This window comes from Colletotrichum orchidophilum (genome assembly GCF_001831195.1).
Source record: "Colletotrichum orchidophilum strain IMI 309357 chromosome Unknown Scaffold_25.1, whole genome shotgun sequence".
Lineage (NCBI taxonomy): Eukaryota > Fungi > Ascomycota > Sordariomycetes > Glomerellales > Glomerellaceae > Colletotrichum > Colletotrichum orchidophilum.
Window position 1 is genome coordinate 45,152 of NW_019172981.1, and position 16,567 is coordinate 61,718.

The 16,567-nt window shown below is 53.0% G+C and overlaps 4 protein-coding genes across 4 annotated transcripts; 2 read left to right on the forward strand and 2 right to left on the reverse strand.

Annotated features, from left to right (window-relative positions):
* Window positions 1-180: 180 nt before the first annotated feature.
* On the reverse strand, window positions 181-1,761 carry CORC01_03959 (MIP family channel protein; the record flags this gene model as incomplete). Its single annotated transcript, XM_022615608.1, has 2 exons — window positions 181-359; window positions 444-1,761. The coding sequence occupies 2 exons, from the start codon at window positions 1,759-1,761 to the stop codon at window positions 181-183; spliced, it is 1,497 nt and encodes a 498-aa protein (XP_022477785.1).
* Window positions 1,762-7,186: 5,425 nt separating this feature from the next.
* On the forward strand, window positions 7,187-8,369 carry CORC01_03960 (pectate lyase 2; the record flags this gene model as incomplete). The annotated part of the gene is made up of 4 exons (XM_022615609.1): window positions 7,187-7,335; window positions 7,396-7,565; window positions 7,623-8,136; window positions 8,207-8,369. The coding sequence occupies 4 exons, from the start codon at window positions 7,187-7,189 to the stop codon at window positions 8,367-8,369; spliced, it is 996 nt and encodes a 331-aa protein (XP_022477786.1).
* A 264-nt stretch (window positions 8,370-8,633) lies between these two features.
* On the reverse strand, window positions 8,634-11,376 carry CORC01_03961 (uncharacterized protein; the record flags this gene model as incomplete). Its single annotated transcript, XM_022615610.1, has 2 exons — window positions 8,634-10,296; window positions 10,364-11,376. 2 exons carry the CDS (start codon window positions 11,374-11,376, stop codon window positions 8,634-8,636), a joined length of 2,676 nt encoding a protein of 891 aa, XP_022477787.1.
* A 2,279-nt stretch (window positions 11,377-13,655) lies between these two features.
* Window positions 13,656-14,988, forward strand: CORC01_03962 (cytochrome P450; the record flags this gene model as incomplete). Its single annotated transcript, XM_022615611.1, has 4 exons — window positions 13,656-13,706; window positions 13,751-14,051; window positions 14,376-14,573; window positions 14,816-14,988. The coding sequence occupies 4 exons, from the start codon at window positions 13,656-13,658 to the stop codon at window positions 14,986-14,988; spliced, it is 723 nt and encodes a 240-aa protein (XP_022477788.1).
* Window positions 14,989-16,567: the final 1,579 nt, after the last annotated feature.

Sequence of the window (16,567 nt, forward strand, 5' to 3'; positions counted from 1 at the left end):
CGGGACATTCCTTGATCAGGTCTCTCATCGTCAAATAAGAAGTAGTCATCAATCAGCCAGGAGATGATAACTTCCTGTTGACACGTCGCAAATCATTATCAAAAATCATCATTAACCACATCCATTCCCCTCATTAGCGTGCCTTTTTTTGTCGTGTTCTTTTGATTTCGTTGTCTGGTTTCAACCTTGCTTGGCCGACTTTACACGAGACATGCGCAGCTCTGCCATCTTCGCGGGGTTCTGAGTAGGATCGTTCAAAGGGTCGCCGTCCGCGCCAGGGTTGGCCGTCTCATACTCCAAGGTCTTGATGAACTTGTAGAAAACGACGGCAAGGAGAGTGCCAAGGAAAGGCCCGACCCCTAGAAACAATACAAAGTTAGCTTTCCGCTACGCGATTCACGACATCAAAAAGTAAGAAAGAAAAAAAAGGGGGCAAAACTTACAGTAGATCCAGTGTTCCTGATCAAAGGTTGCCGTGATGACGCAGGGTCCAAAGCTTCGTGCCGGATTGAGCGAACCACCGGTGAACTGAACACCAACCAACTCGGCAATGAAGAGAGTCAGACCGATACCGATGGGAGCGATGAACGTGGCCCTGTGCTTCTCCTTGGCGAGCATGAAGATGGTGAAGACCAGTTCGGCCGTCAGGATTGCTTCGATAAAGACGCCCTGGACCAGCGATGCACCGCCGCCGAGCGTCGTACGGACGTTGAAGTTTTCGGGGAACAGGAAGCGAACAATCAGCGAAGCCAGCATGCCGCCCAGGATCTGGGCAACGAATAAGCAGGCGGCGCGGGATGGAGGGATGGCCTTGACGAGGAGCATGCCGAGGGTGACGGCAGGGTTGAACAAGCCACCGCTGATGCGGAAGAAGATCCAGACGTTGACCATGAGAGAGAAGCCGAAGATGATGGAGATGTAGAGGAGAGTGCCCGTGTTGAAGCCGGTGGAGGCGCCGGTGGTAGAGTGGCTGTCTGCCGGGTTGCTAGAGTTGTTTGAAGCCGACTTGATATTGGCCACCTCCGTACCGGCAAAAGCGAAGAACAGGAACATTGTGGTGCCGACGAGCTCGCCCAAACTCGCAACGAAGTGGTTCTTTAAATCCGAGTTCATCCATTGGGTGAGAGGTAGCCGCATCACCTGCGCCTTTTCTTCCCTGGACAGGTTGTGCCAGTCGATGCGCGCCTGTTCGCCGTTGGTGCTGCGTACGGCCACACCGCGCGGGTAGCCCGCCATCTCCTCGTCGTACATCCTGCGCGATGGCGGCCTTCCGCCGTAGTCACCGGGCTCGTACGAGCGAGTCTCCTCGTAGTAGTCCTTGGTCTCTGTCTGGGGGTCGTAGTTGAAGTACGGCTGGGGACGGTTGAGGTGCGCGCGTGGTGGGCGCGTCCGCGGTGCGCGGCCGCCGCTGTAGTCTGGATGGCGGTCGTTGGTGCCCCAGTAGCGATCCGTTTCCGAATCGTCGTCGTAGTCCCCGAACCGGGAGTTGTCTCGGAGGGGACGGTTGGACTTTGCAGACGCGCCGGTGGGCAAGGGGTCGTCTACTGATTCCCTGTTCCGAGTCTGGGTGTTGGTGCGGCGAAGCGGGATGGAACGCGAGCCGCCTCTTGAGGGTTGTTGGGAGTGTGAAGGCACGAATCTTGGTGATTGTACTCGGTCCTCGTCGTCTGAGAATGCGTTGGGGTCGACTGCTGTTGCTGGTGATACTGGAGAGGGTTCGCCCTCAGGGGCCTTTAGTGTTCCTGTCTGCTGAGCTGACATGATTCGATCGAAGTCGCGTGTCAGGCGGATAGACGAGGAAGGAAGTATTATAGAGCGGGGGGGGACTTGAATAGTTGAGTCCGCCGTCGTGAGAACGTTGTCGAGAGATGTTTGACTCTCGGGTAGGCTTGCGTCTTGTCGTCCAGTGTTGAAGTGGACTCGATGTTTGGAGGGCACCATAACTTGCACTCCGAAGGTGTCCGAAGGCATAATATACCTCTCTTCTCAAACTCAAATGGATGCCCAACCAGCCCTCTCTATATCTCGACGTCACCGCATTTATCGGTTAGTTAGGCCTTGATTTCCTTCGTCTGATCAGCCACCGACTTAGTTTCGACAAGGACCGCGGGGACATTGGATTGTGAAATAGGCACTGGTGGGATGGGAGGTTCGACAAGGGACCGTTGAACCTCCATCGTGCTCTGCCTGCCTGGGGCTCGCGGGGGTCACCGATCCCATGGACGTGAGTGGTCGGCAGGCCAGGCAATGCGGAGGGCGGACCCCATGGATGATCCCGGAGCAGATCTCATGCAAAGCGAATGTTGCGGCCGGGTAAGGCTTGCTGGCGTGCCCCGGCGAGAGCGAGGGTTATGGGTGGGGGGAAACTGAAGCCGAGATCCCGGCCGGGTGACGTCAAAATCAGACCGAAGGCGATGGGATCATATCAACTCAAGTGTGTAGGGGCTGAAGTGACAGGGTGAAACGAGGGTCAATTTTTGAGGCAAATGAGGCATTGCGGCGTCTGTGTGGCTGGGGTCTGGAGCTATAAAACCGGGCGTTAATACGGGCTCGGAGCTGGGATCATCGACGTTTAAACTCAGGAGACCCAAGGCGCTAGTGCACCATCTTTGACACGTCGACTGCAGTACCCTTGTATAACAGCTTCACGATGATGCCCTCTGGCGCGAGATCCCAGAAAGATCGGGAGACGCTAACCTGCCACTTCTAGAACACCCATTAACAACTCCAGATATGAGCTGAGGGGCCCGAATCTAGGGTATTCCTCTCCGTCTCAAGACCTAGTGTTGCCGAACAAGACGAATAGAGGGCACAGCCTGTCACCGGTTGTCGGGATCGAGTTTGCTGTTGGATCATGGAAGGGCCCAAATCTGAGGACGACGATCCATCGCCTGGGGTTTGAGAACGCCGCACTGCTCCATCAGCACCAAGGGATTCTTTTGGCTTTCCGGGTTGCCTTTCACCCTTCATGCAGATGAACGCCCAAATCTAAGGAAAGGTCCGAGTGAAGATTACGCCATATGTGTGGTCTTGGCCTTGTCTTTCGGAATGGGCAGCTTTCACACAAACGTAGTGTTAAGAGGAGCCGATGATGGGGTGGCTCGGATGAGAAGCAGACTGGACGGCGCCAAATGAAAACCTGGGACGGTGCCTGTGGGCTCTGCGTGCACAGTCTGTACGTCTGCCACCCTCTTTCGCGAGCGTCTTCTCTCTTGGGATATCTAGTCACAGCAACCGTTGATTCCTCCCCTTGGCTGGGTTCCAGACAACTCGCTGGAGTCAAAAAGATGACTGGAAATTCAAGCGTTTACATGTCGCGAACTAGGGCTCTAGTGCAAAAGGAAACTCCGTTAAATGTCCGGGCGTCAATCTTTCTGTGAAAATTACGGCTTGCCAGGCTCATCGATTGCACCGTGCCACACGCCGAGGAAATGACCACTCCTATTTTCATTCCGTTTGCATCTCGCCGTTCAAGCTCGAAGATCCTTCAAGCTTAGTTTAATTTCGAAAGAAGGTCGTTTGACGACCCTAAACGTGGGAACGCCATTAACATTCTGCAGCCCGTTGTCTAGCATTCCATGCCCTGCGCTCGCTCACCGCAACCCGAGAAAGCTTGGACATCCTTGTTTCTATGCACTCCGCCCTCCCTCTTATGTGTGAGCTCTGAAGCCGAAAAACTTCCTCGCCGAGAGAGTTGCGAAATCGAGTACGTAGAGCGTTACGTAGTTCCACGTCGGACATCCGATGGCTTTATGACAACTCCCGTCCTCACATCTGTGTGACCCCTCCAACTACCAATAGCTCCAGGCTGTCATCTGTCCATGAAAAGCGATGATAGGGTAATGGAATCAATGTGAATTCTCTTATGAAAGGTTTGACTTTTGGCGGGCGCCAGCCCCTTTTCTCCATATTTTCCGGGAGGAAGTGTGGCAGATAAAAAGTACGCCCGAATCTTTTTGCGAAGAGTCCACGTGGGCATTGAGGAGAACACTTAGCTAGGTTCTGGTCGAGTTGGAAGCTTGTATGAGGTGTGGGAATCCCTTCACTCACTTCTGCTGCAAGACAGCTGGCCTCGTGACCTAAACTCAATCAGGTCTCTGCAGATAACTGCAGCATCTCCACCGATGCCACGACACTCTGCCCCATCGGCGACGAGGCGGACACAGCGGTAGCAGGAGAGCTGTGTCAAACGGGTGGTAAAAGTTCCCCCCTCTTGGCAGTCACCGGTCACAATGAGTTGGCAACACGATCCGGTGGTTTGCGTCGAGTCAAAATGGTGTGGCTGGTTCGTCGTGAGATTGGACAAGTGAAAACAGCCTTCCGGATTAAAACGACCAGTTGGAGTTCTGTAAGAAATCCCCTAAAGTGGGCGGTGATCTACGGAATCTCGATCGAGATTGCTAGGATACCCTCTTTTAATGCGTCAAGAGCCGTAACAACCGTCCAATTTGGGTGATATGATGAGGTTGGAGAAGGCGGGTTTGACAAAGTCACTCTCCGGAGAAGTCGGCATACCCCGGCGCACCTTCAGCTTCAAGACCTGGTATCCCTGATGTGACTATCAACCTACTTATCCACCACCAGCTCATGTGCCACATAAGCTTGTGGTCGCCTGGAATCCTAAACCCAGCTCACTAGCTCTAAATATGTGTGAAGACTGGCATTCCAACGGCTCGTGCAGACCGCCAGTTGGGGAGCGGCAAGTTGACAAAAGCTTTCTACAATACAAGTATGGGCCGCAGAAGAATTCGAACGTTGTCCATCGAACATTTGTCCCTGCATCGAAAGCTCAAGCTACCGCTCATAATGATTCGAACAGTCGTCTCGGGACAATTCCGAGGAGCAAGAAAACGGAGCCGGGGGATTCCGTTCGATAGACTCGAGACGGCTCAGGGGTGAGGTGTCAACGTCGGCTTCTGCCATTGGTTGTTCACCTTGAGGCCAGTGCAGGTTCCAGAGAGATCTGGCGAAACAGATTTGGGGTTAGGGCAGAGGGCTTGAGTTCATTCCATTGCAAAAATACAGCTGTGAAAGCCGAAACACGGGCTCGGATTTTTGGCTCATGCTTTTGGTAGCTGCCAAGCATTGAAGTGACGATTCTTAGACCATATGTTTTCTTCCTCTTGGAACCGTTTGGCCACTTAAGATATTGCCGGCAAAGTGAGGGTGGTGCCGAGCACATGTAAGACGAGAAGCCTGCCGTGTTGTGGATCTAAGTCTGCCAGACCTGTCAGTTATTGCGTTGCTTCGGCTTAGTAAGCTGTAAGTGTTACGAGAGTTAAGTAGCCCAACGTACCGTCGTTACTCGAGATCCAACCAGCACAGAGCACCACCCTGGTAGCTGAAACAATACTGCGCTGGCTCGTGTGGCATTTCTCCGGATACTCAAAAGACCGAATGAGTGGTTAAGACTGAGAGTACGAGCCATGAAGATAGCAGGCTGAAATGGAACATTCCAGTAGATCCGCTACATACAAAAAAGGAAAAAAATGATTGCTCAAGTTGGACTAGAAAGCATGTTGGTTCCGACGACATACCAATGGTGAGGAGGAGAGCAACTTCAACCGACGTCACAGGTGCCTCAAGTAAGCTGATAATTTGAGATGAATGCAAGATAAGGGACGAGGTCTGTCCGCCTCGAGCCTTATTGTGAAAAGCATTGAGGTTGCCATGAAACTTGAGTGTACGCGGCACGCTCGAAGGGTCTATGCTATTCCGGATCGTGCCGCTAGATACCGCTGAATACTTGTTTTCTATTTGGCGTTTTGATTCAGCTCTATTTTGTCAATCTTCGACAGCCAATCGGTGTATTTTGGTCGAGCATTGATTCAGGTGACACAGCCCCCCACAATGGACCCAAAGCTTCCTTGATGGTCTAAAGTAAGAAACATCTCATTTTTCTTTTCTGTCAAGTGTGGACTGAGTACAAGGTGAATGAACGTTCGGAGCAACTTCTCCCACTCATTCTCAGCGTAGCAACACCAGGGCGGGATTTCACATCGGAAACCTCCAACGCCCATGGTGCTGGAATGCAGGACGAACCGTTTTGGGTTTGGATTCCTGCCTCCTCCATGCAGCCACATGCGATGCAGAAAAGCGCTCAAAGACTGAAGCTTTGGCCGTGATTCTCTGCTGCCCAGCCCTTTCGTACGAGACACCCACCACCGCGAAGCTTGGCCGTGTCTTCACCCGGAATGAAAATTGAGGGCTGAGTTGGCCTTGGAACACCAGAAAGTGAAGTCTGAATATTTTCTGAAATAGGCCCATCATGAAAGCCAATAGATCCAGTATTGGAGTTTCGCTGATCGTCTCACCCGTATTGAGTCGCAGTGAGGGCCCCATTGTCAGTCTGTCGCCGACGTGTTTACCAAATTTATTCATCTGTCAATCGAAATGCGATCGGCGCTAGATATGCTGATCGTCTTAATCTGAAAATTAAGAAGGATGATCCAGACGCTAGATGGCGCTATTAATGATCCGCCGATGCGGCTGTCGTGCCGGCCCCGATCAGTCCGGGGCAAAGTGGAGATGACCTATGCAGCCCCCGGAACCTGATCACGTTTTCTCCGGACCCCCATGCGCAGTTCTGCCATCTGACTTGGGGCGACCCCGGCAATTTTCCTCCAACGACAATTTTCTCCGCGCAAAATGCCCCTTTGATGTGAATGGGGATCCAGAGTCCCGTAGACCAAGAGAAACGAATAGATTGCTGGTCCAATGGATGAAGACCTCACGTTACGCCTGCTACGCTTTGGGTAAGTTTCCGTTTCTACCGAGCAGCCATGGTCGGATCTCTTGAAGCAAGGATTGGAATCTCGAAGCTCACTCCTTATTCGGGGGAATAGATAGACCCCGGCAATTCCACCTAAGAGGATATCTCGAGAGCATGGGAATTATTTGTATTGGAGGAAGACGATGCCACAATGCCAAGAAAGTACTATTTCAGCCGTGGCATTTCCCTCTGATTCGTGCCTTGGCAGTAACTCATCTAGAGAGTCGGAGAGGGCCAGGGACGGGTATGGAGCAGAGAAGTACCATCATGATGCTGCTGCATCGGTCAGCCAGCGCCATATAATGGATCGTTGTCCGCATGTTTGCATCACAACTTTTGCTTAAGTCTCAGCGCTCCACCGAGGTTGTGAAACTTTTTCAGTTTTATTACTCTGTCTCTCTCTATCCAATCGTCATGAAGCTGTCCGATCTCGCGTCTTGGGCTATACTGGCTGTTGCTGTATCGACTACACCAACTCCGACGAACCCTGAAGGTCATTTTTTGAACAAGAGAGCTGCCATCACAGATGCAGCAAACATTGGCTATGCCACGCAAAATGGCGGGTAATATTGCAGGTTTCCAATTTTCTGCCCAGCAGCTTGAGACTAACTTGTAATACTCAGAACGAAGGGTGGCGCTGGAGGAACCTCAACCACTGTAACGAACCTTGCTCAGCTCTCCGCTGCAGCCAATGCATCCGGTCCAGGAATTATCATCGTCTCAGGCAACATTGTCGGCAAGGCTTTAGTACAGGTTGGCTCTGACAAGACCATCGTGGGAAAGACAGGCAGTTGTGAGTGGCTTCAATTTCCTCGGCCCAGGTACCCAGAACTTATCATTCCGTTTGCAGCTCTCGAGGGCATCGGCCTCACCATCCTCGGTCAAAAGAACGTCATCGTCCGCAACATGAAGATCAGCAAGGTGGAGGCAGACTACGGCGATGCCATCACCATCCAGCTTTCGAAAAATGTATGGGTCGACCACTGCGATCTGTCCGCCACCCGCGACGGCGACAAGGACTTTTACGATGGGTTGACCGACCTGTCTCATGCTGCAGACTGGGTCACCATCTCTCACACATACTTCCACGACCACTCCAAGGGCTCTCTCGTCGGTCACTCTGACAACAACGCCGCCGAGGATACCGGGACTCTCCACGTGACCTATGCTAATAATCACTTCTACAACGTCCGCAGCCGTGGTCCCCTTTTGCGATTTGGGACTGCCCACATCTACAACCAGTTCTACAACACCATGGATACTGGCCTCAATACCCGCATGGGGGCACAAGCCCTCATTCAGAGCTCCGTCTTTGAGAATGTTGGGAAGAAGGCCATCTTTAGCGAATCAAGCAAGCAGATTGGGTAAGTCCATTCCACCAGGCAGGATGATATCTAGTTAGCAGGGTCACGAGACTAACACTCTATCCGTCAGGTACGCCGTCGCTATTGATGTTGTGCTTGGTGGTGAAAGCCAAAACACTGCATCAGTTGGCAAGCTGACTGCCAGCAGCCCGCCTTACTCGTATTCTCTTCTCGGCTCTGCCAATGTGAAAGCTGCTGTGACCAAGGAGGCGGGACAAACTCTTGGATTCTGAATTGTTTACATGTAGGAACACGAGATGCAAGTTCGCTTAGCGTACATGCGAGAAATATCAAGAATGGATGACTCTGTTCGTAACAAACTTTCAACAGTCAACTCTTAATTCCGGTCTCACCAGTCGTCGATGCACAACTGGCTTCAAATGAGAAAGGGACTTTTCCGGGTAGAGGGTACAATTTCAATTTCAGAACATTACCTCGAGAGTCCCGATTATAACCTTGAATACTAATCATATTATTGACAAAAACACGCTTGCTACTTATCGATGAAACAAAGACCCTTCCCTCCGCCTCTGATTAACGTCGCCCTCCAACCCAAACCCGCACCTGATCTCGCTCGGCGACCAGAACATGCTATCCCTGGCCCTTGGGTATCTCCCATCCGGAGCCATTCCACTCCCACCAGTCTGGCCCATCACACCGTACCCCAGCTTCAACTGCTTCACATCCCCCGGCACATCGCCCCGATCCCGATCCGGCCCCTCCCAATTCACCTTTTCCAACGCCGGGCCCCTCGTCGCCGCCACGACGCTGGAGAAGCGCGTGTTCCTCAGCACCCCGCCATTCTCCCTCACCGCGAGCGCGCCGGCCGCGACGCCCGCCGTGGCAAGCAGGATGGCGATGGCGTACACGATCCACAGGTCACGGGCGTGGTAGCTGTACATATTGGCCATGCGCGACCGCTGGCAGGGGAACCGGTAGGCCGAGTGATTTCCTGCGCCGCCGCCCTCTTGCAGGCCGCCCGAGACCTCGGCCGGGTGAGCGGCCCAAACGACGGGGAGGAACTGCGGGGTCGAGAAGATGGAGAGGATGAGGTCCTCGTAAAACTCCTGCACCATGTCCTGCAGGTCAAAGACGGGGAAGAAGTTGTTGCGGGGGTCGAGGAGCTTGGTCTGGATGGCTTCCGTGTTGGCCATGGGGTTGGCGGACTGCTTGTCAATCTGCACGGTGCCGTTGAGGAACTTGCGTAGCATGAAGCCCAGGGAGTGATACGCGGCAATGTGGCGGTAGCGTTCGACGTCTTGGGGGAGAACGTAGTTTTCTGTCGGGATCGCGGTCACGTTGTCTGCCGTGCCGTCATCCGCGTCGAGGCCTGGGATGTATGTCGTGTTGATGACTGGCGTGGTGAATTTGTGCGTCTTCATGTAGGCCGACTGAGTGGTGTCGGTGTAGTTGAAAACGGCGGTGTACTCCGTCACGTAGTGCTCGCATGCAAAGATCTTGGGGACATATTGCATCATCTCATCGCCTTCCTTTGAAGAAGCCGGATGCTCGGCGTCGGGCGGGACGACGTGACCGATCCAGATGACCGGTTCCGTGCGAAGAGCTCCCATGTGCTCTGGGTACGGCGGGTCCGTCTTTGGAATACCACCAATCTCGACGTCCTTCATCTGCGTGGTGGAATACTCTCCCCCACTCGTGAAAGCGTAGTACGCGTAGGGCCCGTCGGGGATGAGAAGATCTGTCCCAAACGGCGGCTTGGCCTGCCCCGACTCCTGCGTGAGGTTCGCGGGCGTCGAACCGATGCCTCTAGCCTGTTCGCTGCACTTGTACCCCGGGGCCGTGAAGTCTACCTCAAAGGTGCAGTTCCAGCCTTTGCTGCACACCTCCACCGAGGCATTCTTCCGCGCGACGACGTCCTGTAGGAAAGCCCCGAGGGTCGCGGTCTGCTGAAAGTTGGGGCTCGGCCCGGTGTAGTAGTCGAACCAGCCCTCCGGGTCCGAGTCCGCTGGCTTGGTGGAATTCCAGATGGACAGCGGCATCTCATAACGGCCGTCAATCTTGATGGGGTTCCGCCAATCGTGAGTGTCCTCTCTTGCGAAATTCAGACTGCGGACGGCTGGGCAGGTTGTGTTCTGAAGGATGGTCTTGGGCTCAACCAGCAAAGTGTTGGCTGTGAGAATGACTACCAGAGGAGAAAGCCTGTGGACTCCGGTCAGCACCATGCCGTGATCGACGATTCTTGTCATCCCATCTAAAGACGGCTCACCATACAAACAGTGCCAAAGCCGCGGCCGCCTTGGCGCCCTTGAGGAACTCCCAGTTCAGCAAAGCGATAAAGTTCTCAGTGGCAGCAAACATGGAATCCAGGGCGGCAATGCTCATGAACCTCGACCTCACAGTCGTCCAAATCCGCTGCTGGAAAGCCGATATCACGGCGGCGCCAAGACTCGCCTTGGCCGCGAAAGCAAGGATCGTTCCGTACCGCAGCATCCGCACCTGGTCGTCTGCAGGTTGACCATCCAGAGAGTAGTAGTAAACGTGATGGCCGATGGCGCAGGCGATGCCGAGAAAGAGCCAGAGGTACATGTTCCATGATGAGTGCCAGCTGCAGTGAGCCGTTCGCATCCGGAACATCTTTTTCCTCTCATTCGGCGGGCCGAGGTAGTTCGCCGAGACGTACGGCGGCGGTTTGGGCGGCTGCTCTTGCTCATGGTTATGCTCATACTGCTGCTGCTGTGCGCCGAGAGGAGGTGGGCTATGCCCATCGTAGACCGATTCTTGCGCATTCTGAAGCAGACCAGCCCGCGAATCGTGGCGCTGGTCGCTGCCGTGGTGGTGGTGGTGGTGAAGTTCATCTGAATCTGCTGAGGCATCCTCAGGCGAGTCCCTGCCGTGGAACGTGAGATCAGTGCGGTAATGCGCCGATCCGCTAAGCGAGCTCAAGTCAATACCATGCGTGTCCATCGGGCCGCTGGTGGTTGTCGTCTTTGGCGTCGTGGTGGTGTCGTTGTCGGCGGCGGACGCCGTCTCCGTGACATGAACGTTTGGGCCGAATTTGTTCGGTGCGAATACGGATGAGAGCGGCACGGGCTTGCGAGGGATAGAGATTGTTCGAGCGTGCCATCCCAGTGCCGGAGAAGAAGAAGTTGTTGACTCTGGTGACACGGAAGACACCGCTGCTGATGGGTGTTGAGGAGGGTGATGAGGAGGCGAGGAGGAGACGGAGGATGCGCTAGTCTGCTGGCGCGGATCGAAGCTACCGAGGGGCGGCAACGTCATGTTTGCTGTCAAATGTCTTTGGCTGGATGAGATCCAGCTGGAATTTCAGCCCCCCCTTGATAGTCCCATGAGAGAGACGAGACACACACACACACACCAAATTGACCTTGCATGTGCCACCAGGCAGCCACAATAAGCAAGATACACGAAAGTTTCCACGCGGTTGGCGTTCCCCGCAGTCGGATGGGTCACGGCCTGGACTTTCTGGAGCACAGTAATACTCGTGGCTGTGTCTTATTTTGCTCTGCTGCTTGGCCACGCGAAGGAATCCCTTTCTGCGGTTTGCCGCAGGCGGAGCGGCGCGCGGCGACGAGGACCGCAGGGTGGTTGAAGCGTTCCAATCTTTGTTTCCGTGGTAGGAACCGGTTCGTCCAGTCCTTTTTTCTCTGTCGTCCGGAATCAATCCCAGCTGGCCCGGCGGTGGGGTGTGGGTTCCTCTCGCTCCTCCGTGTCCGAACGCTACCACCGTCTCTTCGTTGATCAATGGGTACCAGAAACCTTACTTTATCAGAGTTTTTCCTCTTTGGAAAATAAACTGGCATGATCCATCCCAATTTTCGGGGACCAGTGGAACATTTGTACATACTTAGGCACCTAGGGATGTGCATTCTGAACCCTTATCGAACCCATGTCGGCCTCCAGCCCCCCTTTCCCACGCCGTTGGATTGGGACCAGCCGCAACATTCTGGTCCCCATTGTGCTGACACCCGTGTCCTGGGACCACGCTAAGACGTGGCTGCAGAGGCACAGCACAGCAGCTCTTCAATTGTTGGACTGTTGGTTTTGTGCTTGGTGTCGCCATTTCTTTGGATCCGCGACCAATGGTGTGCCGCCGTTGGAGGAGCTGAGCGAAGGATTCAACAGTCCCCGTTCCAGACTCTCTCGGCAGCGATGCAGTATGCAGGATGCGGGATGTAGGCAAGCTGGTCGGCGTCTGACTCGGCGGCAGTTGGTCCCAAAGAAGGCTTCCGTTCCGATACCGAGACGGCGGGCCTGGGTCCGGAACAAAACCATGGGCATCAGTAAAGAGTTCCTGGCCTGTCCGTTTCGTTGTCTATGGTTCGTTAGTAACGGCCGGTTTCCCTCCTCGACTTCTTGAACGCCCATCAAACGAAAATGTCTTGAATGAAACAGACCCATTATGAGCAGTAAGCCAAGAACACCATAGCGTCCAATACCCTCACATTACCCAGGGTTCGGCATAGTCTTCGTTGAACGCAGCATTTCTAACAACGCTTTCAATTTCGGTACCCCGGGCTTGCAGACGGCTTGATATTCGATGTCAATCATCGCCAGCGAGGCAAGTATACGCTACCTTAGTAGTCTTATACTGCGTCTTCAGTGCTGGAATTCCAACCCCGTCGTCTGCTGCGAGTCCGACCAGTCAAGCGATTGGCTGTCCCTCATCACTCATCGGCCCGTCGCAGAACGTATCCTCGAAGCATCATGTTTCGTCTTCAGTTCACGTTATCAACCACCAATTGGTGGGCGACAAGGAGGTCGGTTGGCCGCCTGACATCTTGTAACCAAAAACTTGGCGTTGAATGAACAAGCAAACAAGCAAATATACATGGCAATCCCTGGCTGTCACGAAGACAATAGGGTTCAATCCCGGAACAGGCTCGCGCGCCACCAACCATAAACGTCAAGAAGAATGTAGGGGCTTTCCCCGCACCAGACGCGCTGGACTATCAATTAGTGGCACGGACACCAGAATCAACGACCCTTCAGTCTGGAAGCTTTGCAAGCGCAGACCCATCGCATCGTCGTTGCTCGTCTGTGTGGACAGACCGCCGATCATAAGTCGCGCTGCACGATGAGTACATGTAGCAATGGCTATTCTAGATCAAATTTCCGATCTGGGAGGCACCGATTATAGGCCCATGCCCTCCTCATTGCTTGGTAGCGTTGCACTTTTAGCATTCATTTCGCTTTCGATGTGGTATTTTTGGTCGTGTTACCGATTACGCCACATCCCATGTCCTTTCATCAACTCTCTCTCAATTCTACCCATGCAGCTCATGACAATTGGTGGGAAACTAAGTTTCAGACTGAAGGATTTGGGAGACAAATATGGTGAGGTTCTGAAACTGGTCTTTTCTTGCTTGACACAGCTTACCGTGAATCAAATACGGCCGTTGGTTCGCGTCAGTCCAAAAGAGGTCTTATTTGGCGATGCAGATACGTATCGCAAGACCTCTGCGGTCCGATCCGATTTTACCAAAGGTCCCTGGTATGCTCTCACCGCGGTCGTACCCAATCAAGACAACCTGTTTTCGATGAGGTACGATGACCTGCGCAAGGAGTATAGAGAGAAGTTGAGTCCCCGCGTATGTCGTATCGAATCATACATATACTCACCATATGAATCCAGAGCTCACGCTACTTTGAGTGTGCTGGTTGCGAAAACGGTGGCTTCGAACCCTGTGTCGACAAGATCGTTGCGCGGTTTGTCAGCCTTGTCGAGTCGAGATACATGTCAACATCGAACGAATTCCGGCCGATGGAGTTTTCGCATAAATCTCAATACTTCGCCCTCGACGTTATCAGCGAGCTTTCTTTCGGAGAGGCACTCGGATTCTTGGCCAACAACGAGTATTTGTTCGGTTACGTGGCGACCAATAACCTCGTCTTTCCGTATCTTAGATTCATGCTCAACATACTTAGTACCCTGGGTGGGTATCTTCATACAACAATAGTCGTTGAACAAGGTTTTGCCGTTTTTAAGCGACGATTTTGGCTTTGACAAGCTCATAGGGTTAGTCAAAACACACCTCCTGGGCCCTCATAAAGCCGTAGATAGCTCACGGGGACTAATCTAAAGTCAGGATGGCCAAAGGTCTAGCAGACAAGAAGCTGACCGACTGAGCAGATAAGAATAATATGGTCCAGTTACATCTTCGTAACAGTTTAACTTACAAAAAGCTTTTAGCAGAGATCTTCCTTGAGTAAGGCAATACCAACTACCAGCCAATACCTTTATACGAATATACTAACAGTCGAGCAGACGATCGCGGGTTCAGATTCTACTGCAACAGCGGTACGCATAACCATGCTCTACCTCCTCAACATACCGGCATCCCTAATCGCCCTGCGCCGCGAGATGGACAACGGCATCGCCCAAGGCCGCATCAGCTCCCCGATCCGCGACTCGGAAGCCCGCCAGCTACCTTACCTGCAAGCCGTCATTAGAGAAGGTCTGCACATGTATCCGCCGTCTACAGTTCTCAACTTATACATTATCCTACTTACAGAGATTTCGCGCTCGATATCAATTTTTTATATAGCGGCAATTGTTATAATTTATACCTAGATTTCCTTGAGATTTCCCTGAGGTTTCCTCAAAAGTTTCGACAGTATATCTAGGAGATTTCGTCAGGAAATCCCTATAAAATAGAAAGATTATCAAATATATCATCTTATTTTCGCCGCACAAAAGCGCACAACAATGCTCCATTCCTAATCTGGTGCGGCCAGTGTGGAAAGGACGCGTTTGGCTGTGACGTGGACGTGTTCCGGCCGGAGTGCTGGCTGGAAGCTGCCGAAGACGAAGAGCGCTTTGGGGCGATGTGTGGCGTCGTTGACCTTGCATTTGGACATGGGCGATTTTAGTGTCTTAGGAAGACTATTGCGGCTGTGGAGCTGAACGAAGTCTTCATTGAGGTGAGTTGCCTTTGTTCATGAATGTTTAGTTCAATGTCTGAAGTGGAGTGCAAGACGGCTGACGGCGATCTTTTTGGAGCTATTCCGAAAATTTGATTTTGCGATAGTGACCTCTCAAGAGCCTCTCAAGCTCTACGATGCTGCTTTCTGGGTTACCACTGACTTTTGGTTGCGTGTAACACCAAGGTCAAGGGAACTGTCGTAATCTACCTTACTCGGCGATAATTTTTGGAGCATCATGCTGCTGTGAGAACTCCCGCCGACGTGCAATCGCCGCTCGAGATACCCGTTGCAAGGCCTACATGGAGGCATTTTAGACACAATGCAAGTCGGCGCTCCATGAGGTCCAGCAAAGACCTACTTCACCTCCAATGAACTAGACTGGTGAGAAAACTGCGAGATAAATGCGTTGCCTCTTCAACGCATATTGCAATTTACGAGACCGCTCATGTTGTTGTCTATGAGCGGTGAGGAGCTTGTCGCTGTACCCCAATAAATATACTTTTTGTTTGAAAAATTCCTGAACCTCATCCATGACAGCGGAACTGAGTTCGGCGGTAAACCGGAACCAGCCGTACTTCTCATCGTCTCAATACTTGCTGGAGCTTGGGGCACGATGATGCTCGACCTTGGCATGCTTCCTGGCGGAAAACACCCATCAAACACATTTTTGGCAAAGGAGATTGTGAAAACCGTTGGTCAAGGCAATCTCATAGTCATATGGTAATATGGTCCTGTTGTTGCCCGAGTCGCTGCTCTATGGTCTGTGCTCGAGCCAGTGGTTCATCCGACGTTTTGTCACGTCAAATGTTGCAGTCGGGAACCCCATCCAGGACCTCTGGCAGCACTTGATAGGCCTCTCTCTCACGCTCAAAAGTCCCCTTGTCAGAATGAGTCCGTCATTACTACATTCTGAGAGATGGTGTGACTAGGGCACGCAATGGATCCTTCCAAAGGGCCCGAGAAGCAGTGGCGGGATCGGCTTCGGCGTCGGCTCGAATCGGTGCCAGTGACATACAACCAGGGCACTCAGCCTCCCGCAGCGGGGGAAGGAACAGGGAGCTGTTGTTTTTTGCGGGGAGGAGTGTAAAGAAAAACGACGCTCGTTGACGTTTCCTCATGCCACCTCACGTCAAGACTCATGTCACCCAGGATGTGTGCCGTCAGCTTATCCACGATGGACAAAGCTACCCCCGCCGGCATTGCTTGGCATACATCGAATTCTAGGACAAACAAGGCAGGTCGCTCACGTCTCCAAGCAGGTGAGCTCTCTCCCACGCCGTCTTACTACTTGCCGGCGGTCCCAACCAACAGATTGGGGTATCGAGCTTTAGAGAGGCCCTGGTCTCCTCCTGGAATCGGGTCAGCTTCTTCCCGAAAGTACCGGATCTTTGGAGCAAGATATGACGACGTGCGTCGTTTTTATTGCTTTCCGTCTGAGCAGCCAGTCTCCCCTCTTCCCGGCCTGCATATCGCCAATGCCACTAGAACAAGGCGAACAGCTCCAGACTGCCAAGCAAGATGGCGG